Source organism: Trichoplusia ni, chromosome 8 (assembly GCF_003590095.1).
Source record: "Trichoplusia ni isolate ovarian cell line Hi5 chromosome 8, tn1, whole genome shotgun sequence".
Lineage (NCBI taxonomy): Eukaryota > Metazoa > Arthropoda > Insecta > Lepidoptera > Noctuidae > Trichoplusia > Trichoplusia ni.
Window position 1 is genome coordinate 11,426,303 of NC_039485.1, and position 10,539 is coordinate 11,436,841.

Genomic DNA, 10,539 nt, shown 5'->3' on the forward strand with positions numbered 1-10,539 from the left:
AATTCAATAGTCTAGCAATTATTACAACGCAGATTGATTTTTTAAAATAGTTTATTTAAATCACATTATACATTAATTTAAATACATCACTTTTAAAATTAATGATAGGTCAATAACATATATCCATAAACTATATTTACGATGATGTAACATTTTATGTCAAAATGGAATATTGCATTATAATTGTAAGCGGGTAAGGTAGTGCTGGAATTGCACAAAGTGCGCGTAATTAGCGGTCGGGGTGTTACTTCTACGAAGCAATAAGAACTATGTAAGCAATAAATTGTTTGCATTCCATCTCAAAATCAGTCCAGCCGAGTGATGACTACATTTGTCACTCGCTATTTCAATTCCATTTATTCAATAATAGCATTATCATAAATGTTACCTTTTCTGAAACTTGCTTTTCATAGTGCAAGTGTGATAACACCCATATTCTCTCTAGTTGGGTGTAAAACACATAATTTTTGTGCTATATTGTGTACTACAAATAAACTCTCAAAACAGAGAGGGATATTCTTAAAGCATCAAAATTGTATCACTTAACTCTGTAAAAGATTCGAGTCTAAAATAACAGTCTTAAATTATTCTATGATTAACAGATAATGTGATGTTGTATGTACAGTTACAATTTTATAAAATTACACCACTAATTAAAATTTAAAATTATTTAAGTAAGCCATCATAGCACCTATGTGTTATTACATTATTGTAAACGTATAATAAAACATTTCAAATGTTAACCATGATGCAGAGAGCTGTTTCTGTTTGTGCGATACTTGAATGCATGCTCTGGCATTTGATGTATACGACATTCTAGCAAAATACATTTTAATATAAAAATAAGACTCCTGTGTCTCGACTACAGTTTGGCATCGTCAATTGCACAGCAACATTATTCTTATGATTAATAGAATATTAACTAATCTCATACTTAACTTCGCTAAAACAAGATGCCTTCACTTCTAAATAAAGATTTGGTGAAGACTAGTTATATATAATAAAATAAGTTTATTGGAAAATAATCACAATTTTTGCAATAGCATTCCAACCAAAACATGACTTTGGTACTCAAATTACAAATAGTCTATCACTTTTATAGCGGATGACCAATACAAAATAAATGCGGACTAACATTGGGTACATTTAGAATTCTACCAATAGTAAACTGTGTTCAATAAGGTGGTCGTGATCTAAGATTACAATATATGCGATATGTGCTGCGTGATTGTTGCTATGGTTTGACAGGACAGCTGCAACATTTGCTAGCTTGGGAAGTGCTACTTAGTTGCTGGAAGATACGGATGGGTCCCTAGGGAATACTAAGTTACGGTAAGCATTATCAATTCCTACACATCTTAATTCGAGAATGGGGCCTATATTTCTTTGTCAGTCATAAATAATATTGGAGTATTCGTATGGCATGGCGTTCATGACGCACCGTCGCGTAGGACTGGTTTTCTAAGCAGTAACGCCGAGTCGGCGGACACTATTGGTAGCTCGTTGCTGCAGTGGTACTTTATCAGGTGCGGCACGCTCTCGAATACACGGTCTTTGGTTCGGACCTGGCAAACATTAATACATGCATTATTTACTTGGGTGGTGGCTTCGTTTATAAATTCACAGTAGTAACAAAAATACTCTTTGTATACAAAAACAGAATACACTGCAAGAAACGACTGCCAGGTGCAGTTAACGATTCGCCCCGCCTTACCAAAAATGGAAAAAGGTGTAGTTAACATACTTTTTCTTTCTAAATAAAAACCATAACAAACTATTTATCACTCGTTAGTAAATATTTATGTGAGTTTTTTACTCTAAACTATTTTATTAAACATGAGAATGAATTACAAATCTACCAATACCTAGAATGGTCACATAATAATATATCAATGTGCGAATCTGATCGTAAAAAAGATTGATGATCATGGTTGTGTGAGTAACATTCATCAATATTCGCAGGGAGCGCATCAGCGCATGACATTTGTTAATCTTCTGTTTACATGAATATGCCTACTTTTGCTATCTTTTTTTGGGATTGACATCTTCAAATTGAATAAGATTTTGGAGAGGTGTTATATCATTTTAAATTCAATGTAACATAATTTTGCGGGAAACAAATATAACGACAAAAACGCAATGGTCAAATTAGTCGATGTTTAATCAGCAAAAAAAAATCGTAAGTATGGAAAGCCTTGATGAATATTAAAATGTTTTCTTTTTCTCGATTTAATCATTGTGTCGCAAGGTTTTCACATTCAAGTCACATGCACAGAGCGTTTCTACCTAGACCCAAAACAAGCATTTGCGGTTCACAAAAATGTTTGTTGGTGACCTCAACCACTTGGCTATCCGTGGAAACAAAATAAAAATAACTAACAAATGCTATAAAATATGGTCGAGATCAGTCAATCAATATCAAATATTTTTAAGCATACAGCAATATATTTCTAGATTGAGAACTTACTTTAAAGCACATAAAGATATAGTAGACTACAGTACAAAGGGTAGTATGTTACATACCACTCCATTGGGATCGACAAGTAGCAGATGCTTGTGGCTGCCTTTCCTAGCCCCCGTCAGCACGAACTGGCCGGGGCAGGCTGCAGACTCACGGACCAGGAACTCTCCATCTTCTACCACTAACTAATAAACCGAATATTATGAGTATGGCATGATGGCAAAGATACAGATACAAATCATCATGTCCGAGCTTTCTAGTTCGTTAGTTTCGTTTTTTTAGTGACCCAGTCAATCAATCAAATGTGCAATTTTATTAATTACATCCCGATCTAGGCGTTTTTGTACCCAAAATGTAATTTGATTTTCAGGAGGCATAGCAGACACATTAGAAATGATTATGCAAATAGAAATCACTGGCAGTTTCGGATAAGAATTTAAAACATAAACTAATAATATTGTTAATTGAAGTAACTCTTTGCTCTCAACAGTTAAATAAGGAAGAAGTACATAAAACATGATAAGTGTATAGTACCTTCTCCGCAGTAATCCTAGAGATGGGTCCATGGAACCAGGGCTCCCGCGCCAGCAGCGCGGCCTGCGCCTGCGCCGACAGCGGCTCGGCGGGAGCCTCGCACGGGGAGGACGACGACGACGCCGCAGACGATGACGTCACAGGCGCCGCTGTGAAGGGCTCTGAAATCAAATAATAATTATAATTATGACACTCACTAGCTTTCAGTGGCGAAGGGTGAATTTTCTGAGAAGGGAAGCCGGACCAAAAAAAAACCTTACCTTGCTTGTGATGCGTGAATTCTAGTTATTATGGCTTATATCTTATATCTTGTACGATGAATTTTCTTTAGCATTCTTATTATGAACTACATGCGTATTAGCAAAAAATGTTTCTATCCTATGATTTCCGAAATCATGCAATGATAAACAACTACGGATATGTTTTTCGGTCTGAACATGTTCTTAGATGAATTTGTAAGATTATTAATATCATTAAATCCCGTGTGGCTCCATAAGCTGTTAGAATCTGAGCATAACAAGCAAGGAAAACAAAACATTTTATTTAATTTACAATTTCCCGTGAGCCAAGGATACTTGTTGTAAAAAGAACTATTAAAATGTTTGAAAAACCCATCGCGTCGTTTATAATAAAATAATCATGTCAGGGCGAGCACGGCCTAAATGAATTACGTGCTTTTTATTTTCAAAACTCAACTTTGAAAAGGATGTTTCCTCAGTCAACAAATAATCTGTCAGGCAGCATTCTACGTTCACTAATGCCGCCATGCTATCGAAGTTACTCTATTATAACATATTACTACTTAAATAACAATGCTTCTATTAAAACTACAAACTAAAACAACTTACCTAAATATTTGCGTGAAATAGACGACTACCAAACAATATAACTAAACTGCACCACACTGCAATAACACGACACAAAACTATCACTAATTCACTCTAGTTTACACTAATTTACTCAAATAAATAAATTTCAACAATAGTACATGACCAATTCTAAATTATTATACTAATATCGAATGAAATGCAAATGGTCTGGTGAAAAAAATATAAAGTTTGACAGATAAATGACCGCGAACCAAAAGTGAAAAGAAACTATCATTCTATCCCGTTCCGGCGGACAACGAAGTTCGGTATCATTCTATCTCGTTCTGGCGTATCTCTCCGTCCCTATAACTCGAAAAATTGCGGCTTCCCTAGCTCCTAAGATTGGCACGCTTTGTGACGTCAAGGTCACGATCGGTGCAATAGAAACTTTGTACTGGATTCCTGTTTCGCCTTACGAGTTACCTTAGTGCTTACTAACGACGACCAAATGTGCGTGAGCGGGATTTATTGCGCGGTGTATAATGGTAGGCGGATTTTTTTTAAAGTTATTTTTAAAAGCAATTTTATTGTTATATCAGTACTATAACTTCGTAAATTATTAATTTGTTTCAATGATAATGAAAAATAATAGACACTAGTATTTTCTATATTTCGAAAGGGAAGCCGGTAGGAATCGAGTTGTATGGAGCCTTCGCCACTGCTAGCTTTAGTCCGTGGCTACACCAGCGTTGATAACGGTTTGAAAAGTTTATGGCCTGTGTTAATCCAGGGTGTTAGCTTTTTGGAACGCGATCATGGATTTTAAAGGGTCTTGATTAAAACTTCTTCTACTTCAAATCTAACACGAAAGCTTGTTCTGAGTCTGGGTGTCTTTGTGTATGTATATGAATTCATTGTTGATGAAACCCCCTGTAATAGAAGACTTAAATTCCTTAGGGCGAAAATCGTTTTTACAATTAGCAACAACCAATACTTTATGGTACAACAAGCTTAAACTTTCCTGTTTGAAGCTACATATATTATTTTTAAACATTTGTTTGGTAACTAAAAATATTAATGTTAATAACTATTAACTCACGCATGTCGAAGATGTCTGTATGGTGATTGGGCAGCAGTGCGGTGGGCGGTGTCCGAGGGGGTGGGGTCTGGTTTACGTAGTGTCGCACGCTTTCTTCGCAACTGAAATATATGACATATATAAAATACATATCTAGGCTATCGACTGAGAGCATTTAGCTAATTTCTAAATTTAAGGAAATTTATTATACATGGAAGTCTGCAAAGCAGACAACAAAGTGTAAATTTAATTGTAATCAGTTTCATGTTTAAAGAATCAGTTTCAGGGTTCGGTACGCAAAGGGTAAAACCGGACCCCGTTACTAAGTCTCATCCCTCAGTTCGTTTTTCTGTCATTAGTCATTACCCTGTATTTCACAAACCGATATAGTTGAACAATTTATATTTATAAGATATACTACAGAAACAGAATAAATGAACTATTTAAGGGACCTATTTAACTATTAACTTACTGCACGAGTATGACTCAAATGCTGCCGCCGTGGCCGCTATCATTATGCTCAGTGAATTGACGTGACGATGACCATTTAGATTAATAATTTTGCTGTGGAATGGCAACAACCTATGTACTAATAAAGTTATGAATCATACATGCTGAGTTTGTCACTGAACTATAACAGGTATGTATTTTTATATGCCAGATTAGAGAAGATGATTCATTTTTTATTTGTTCCATGAAATCAATAGAGTCCATCAAAACATTTGCATCAAATACATTATATGAAAAGTAATTTGATAAAAGTGAGTGAGTCAAAATTTAATGAATTAATTCTTTTAAAAGACTTTTAAAACATACTTTGTGCATCCAATCGAGAAATTAATCCTTTGGCCATTCTGTTCAGGCTGACTTTCTGTAGGATTAGTAGCAACATATAACTTTAACATACATTTATAAGTAACTCTCTTGGCACCTTTTGGTGGTTGGTGCTTTACGCTACTAACTCCGGTAAAAACACAGCCTTAAGACCCCTTGGGATATACGACTAGTCTAGACTGACCCAGTCACTAGTTATGCTGGTGTGTCTGTGCATTATAGACTTTCTACTTACGAAGATATAGGAGCAAGTGACGCGAGCGAGGCGAGGGGCGGCGGCGGTGGGTGTCTGTACGTGGTGGCGGCCTCTGGCGGCGTCTTGTCCGGCATGTCGTTGTAGTACTCGCGGTCCTCCGACGCCACGCTACTTGCCGTGTCGCAAAGGGCTCGAGATCCGTTTAGATTCAACCTGAAATGTTTAATATGATGAGGCGTGGTTTAGAAATATACAGAAAACGTTAAGGAAGCGGATGGTGAAAATAAGTATTTGACTTAGAAAGTCTTGGGCTAGGCTACTAATACAAAGCTGATAATATGTATTTTATGTACTAGGTACTAGGCAATTTTAGAATAGTATTAATGTTAGTGACAGAGGTCGCTGTCTTTTGGGGTCACCAACATAATATGTTTGAATATAGGACATTTGAATGAAGAATATTTTTAAAGATAATGCTTCTGTCTGCTGCAGTTTGAAAGAAAGAATTTCGAAAAGTTCAAAGTTAAGAGCCTTTTTGATAGGCAATCGGACACCCAGCGGCTTTGTGGCGAAAAGTGAGCAAAGATTAGTATTAGATCCTATTCCTAGCTTTCTGTAACAATAGCTGAATACGCTGTTACAAAACCTGTTTCATCTAATTGTACTGAATACCAAGTTATGATTCATACCATCTCATTATGTTAAATATTTTGATATAAAACAATTTGATTGCACTGTATTGTGACTGGTGTAATTGATATTATGTCTGGTTAGACTAAACTAATGTTACTGTTCAGTCATAATAATCGGCCGAGTTTATTGTTACCCGAATAAAACCTTTCACCTTTTTTTTTCACCTACCACAACTTTTTTTAACTAATGCCCGAGAAAATTCGCACATAATTTATCTTTAACACAAAACAAACTAAATTGAAATCGCTCAACCCGTTCGGGAGCCATGATGATAGTCAGACAGACAGATAAAAAGACGATGTAATTCTATAGCACCCTTCTTTTTGTGTTTTGTGTCGGGTTTTAATTTATTTGAAATGTATGTTTCGTTTATAAAATTTTGGTTATCTTCATTTGACTTGACCCATTGTTCTGTACTCATTTTCCTTATATGTAATAGTATGACGAATCAGAACAAAATATACAAAATAAATAGAATTGTTATAATGATTTTTCAATGCAAATAAGGAAAGTCGAAACCGAGTCTCAATGTACACACAGGAATTTGGTATTGTGACTAAACCAGATAAACAGGAAATGCATACTGGTTTTCACAATATCGAGAGTGAGTCATCAAAACATACTTACGATGAGGGTTTCGTCAAGAATTCCTTAAACCGAAGTTCGAATGCTTGCCCTATAGTTGCTATCACGTCTTGTGCTAGTCTGCCGCCGCATTCGAGAACGTAGCAAGCTCTCCACTCTGCCGGCGGCACGGATTTGGCAACGTAAGCTACGAAGTCTAAAGAGTCTGTATCACCGCCAGACGCGAACGAGACTCTTGGCATATCATGACGTGCTATAGTCTCTCCGCCTTCAAGAGCTGCTAGGGTGATGGCTTTAGATGATATTGTGAGGGCAACATTGGCTCCGGAGTGTGCCATCCTAGGCCGAGCCGCGAGAGCTCGCACAGCTGCCTGGCACACTCTACGCTTCTTGTCAGCTGATCGAAGACCAGCAGCTGCACATACTCTTGCAATACATTCTCTGGAACAAAATTTATTTATATTAACTTTGGTATAAACAAAATGTCAATAGAAAATACACTACAGAGTGGAACAATGTTAGGTAACTCAAGACCAGGATGTTCAATTCCCACAGGAACTTCTAGTCGCAAGGGGAATTAGGGGACTTTGAAGGTTTAATTGAAATGAATATCCTGGATACTAGCCCGCCAGCCTGTCATTCCAAGTTCTGTGAGCTAGGATCTTCAAAGAAATAAATGAAAATCACCAAAACACACATAACTCAGGAGAAACAATCAACTGTCTTGGAATCCAGAAGGATTTTATCAGAAACTTTACCAGAGAGAGTGTAATAAAAATATATTCCACTTTCCTAGCTTGAAAAAAGGAGTTATAAAAGAAGCTGCAGGAAAGAAAAGAGATTGACAACAAGCAAGACTCAGTCAAAATTAGTGGGTGTCATAATTTTGGAGCTGTAATTTTGATTCCAATAAAAGGTACACCAAAAGGGTTTGAAAGGACAGACATATGCTATAGTTGCATTAAGATCCTCATATCCCGGATACTACAAAACTTTTACAAATCATCTGGTTTTTAGGTCGCTAGGTTCGCTTTTGAATGGTGTCTGCCACTTGTTGCACCAAAGACATTGAGATACAAATTATTCACAACTGAAGAAGTTTAATGACCAAACAATTAATGCTCATTTGTTTTCAATTGTATGAGTTATGAAACTAAATAATAGCATGTTTATACAACATATTAAAGTGTTACTTACAACATGTTTACAGTAGTCACACTTTAATAACAGCTGATACAATGTCTGCGAATACTATAACAACTTTATTACATCAGTTGAGTCATAGTAATGGAAAACAATAGTATTTTAATTGTATCTGTATTTGATTAGCGAGAAGAGTATTTTTTTTTTGCAGAATAATATTTTATTAGCATCCCTTATTAGAGACTGTGGTAATGATACATTTAGTCTCCTCTTCATTAGTACACAATTATATACATTTTGCTAGGATTTCTAAAAGTTCTAAAGGTTGCCTACAAGCAACAAAATGTTTTTGCTTATCATGGTTTTCAAATATATTCATATGTCAAGTCCTACTATGTATCAATAGCATTTTGTTAAATACTTACTTTGCTACCTGAGATCTAGTTTCAAAGTCTAGTTTCTTCATAGATGTTAGGACTTCCATGCAGCCAATGTACTGAAAGTTAATAACATAACATTGAATTACATCTCACTAAGATACAAATAAACTAAACTATTATTGTGTTTAGTTAATTTGATTATTCATAGAATGTTGATTTATCTGTTAATTATTCTGCTACAAGACCAACTGATTAGTTTTAGATAAAAATACATGATTGTTACACAAACAGAAGGATATTCAGAGTAGAAGTTTAAATGTACATTATCATATATTATATTAAACTAAATGCAAATTATATTCTGAACACTTTTAAATGCATGACCATGATTTATATGTAACAAGTTGTTTAGAACTAAATAACAGCATTGATTTGCATTACTGAGAATTTCCTGTCGTGACGAATATACGATCGGTAAAAATGCATGTGACACAGGATGCTTACCCTGACTGCATACGTGATTCCATCGCTCGCAAGCACCGAGTCGGGGTGCAGCCAACCCCGCGCCGGCTTCGCTACGAAAGTGCTGTCCGACATCTCTCACGCCTCAGGAACGCACTGCGACGTATCACTCAACGTTATTCTTCACACTTCACCTACTTTCAGTTATTTATAAGGCGCTTTCATTGTGATTCAACTGATTAATTCGCCAATGTCGATGTAAGTCACAGTTATCTCAAAACTTTTGACGCTTAACACGGTACGGAATTTCTTTACGCGTATCTATAATTAATAGTTCGATTGTGATCAGGTTGAGTAAATAAGTAAAAGCGTGGGAAAATAGTATAATAATAAAATAAAAAACATTACAATTTCATCACCAAGCAAAGTTTCAACTTTTTTGACATAAATGAATGAAGTAACGAACGAAGAATGTAGTGATACGACCACAGACTATGTCAGGACATGTGTGATTTTATGAATGGACGGCGATCAGTTACGCACAGATGTGAAATATGGGAGTGAATGTCTAGTATCGATCGTTTGATTATTTTTGAATCTAAGCAAATCTATACATTATTAAAAGTTTTTCTTTTTTAACTAAGGTCTCACATTATTCCATTGTAGGTACATTATTATACGTTTATGGCGTCGAGTGGTAGGCACGTGCACTAGATGTTTTATAAACATTAATAATTATCGTATCTATTTATTGAATTATATGGAAGGCAATAAGCAAGTAGAGTGCCTGCTAGACATAAATGAAAGGTATCTTAATACAGTCCTCGATCCGACATGACACGAATAGCGGATAGCTGAAGATGAGATTAATTACCCTTCATCTTCTCCACTAATGAGACCTTATTTTCTATATTTACGTAAGTTCTGTAACTGTGATACGAATACAACGATCTAGTTATGAATTATAATTCTACCGTGATCTACAAATGACATAAATAGAAACTGCACAATCTAGAGATAATTACTTTTTTTAATACATGCTGCTGCTGTATCTGTTTGAACAGTAGGTATTTGTTTTAGGCAGGAGTTCAAAAATGGAAATCAGGCAACGAGTCAACAAATGGAATTACAATTTAGATAATTCCATTGATGAGTATAAGTACTGACGTACATCATTCACTAAACATAATATATTATTATGTAGTAGGAGCTGAGAGTAATATTTTCAGTTTAAATAAAGTATTTTGTCAGCAGACAAACAAGATTGAGACTTAAATAAATGTCGATATGCCAACAATCTTTTTAACAAAATAAATATACAGGAGTAGGTTGAATGGCGAACGGGGTCAAGTGGCGGGCCAAGA

At 35.6% G+C, this 10,539-nt stretch overlaps 1 protein-coding gene across 1 annotated transcript; it reads right to left on the reverse strand.

Moving 5' to 3' along the window:
* Positions 1-33: 33 nt before the first annotated feature.
* On the reverse strand, positions 34-9,651 carry LOC113496933 (SHC-transforming protein 1). The gene is made up of 8 exons (XM_026876333.1): positions 9,218-9,651; positions 8,759-8,829; positions 7,233-7,631; positions 5,952-6,125; positions 4,904-5,004; positions 2,996-3,156; positions 2,524-2,646; positions 34-1,565 (listed from the first exon to the last, which is right to left on the reverse strand). The coding sequence occupies exons 1-8, from the start codon at positions 9,308-9,310 to the stop codon at positions 1,431-1,433; spliced, it is 1,257 nt and encodes a 418-aa protein (XP_026732134.1). The 5' UTR covers positions 9,311-9,651; the 3' UTR covers positions 34-1,430.
* Between the last annotated feature and the right edge of the window lie 888 nt (positions 9,652-10,539).

Coding starts and splice junctions, on each gene's coding strand:
- LOC113496933 (XM_026876333.1), bottom strand. CDS start 9,310: ATGTCGGACAGCACTTTCGTAGCGAAGCCGGCGCGGGGTTGGCTGCAC. Junction 2,647..2,995: donor CTAGGATTACTGCGGAGAAG/GTACTATACACT, acceptor TCGGTTTATTAG/TTAGTGGTAGAAGATGGAGA. Junction 1,566..2,523: donor TTGTCGATCCCAATGGAGTG/GTATGTAACATA, acceptor AATGTTTGCCAG/GTCCGAACCAAAGACCGTGT.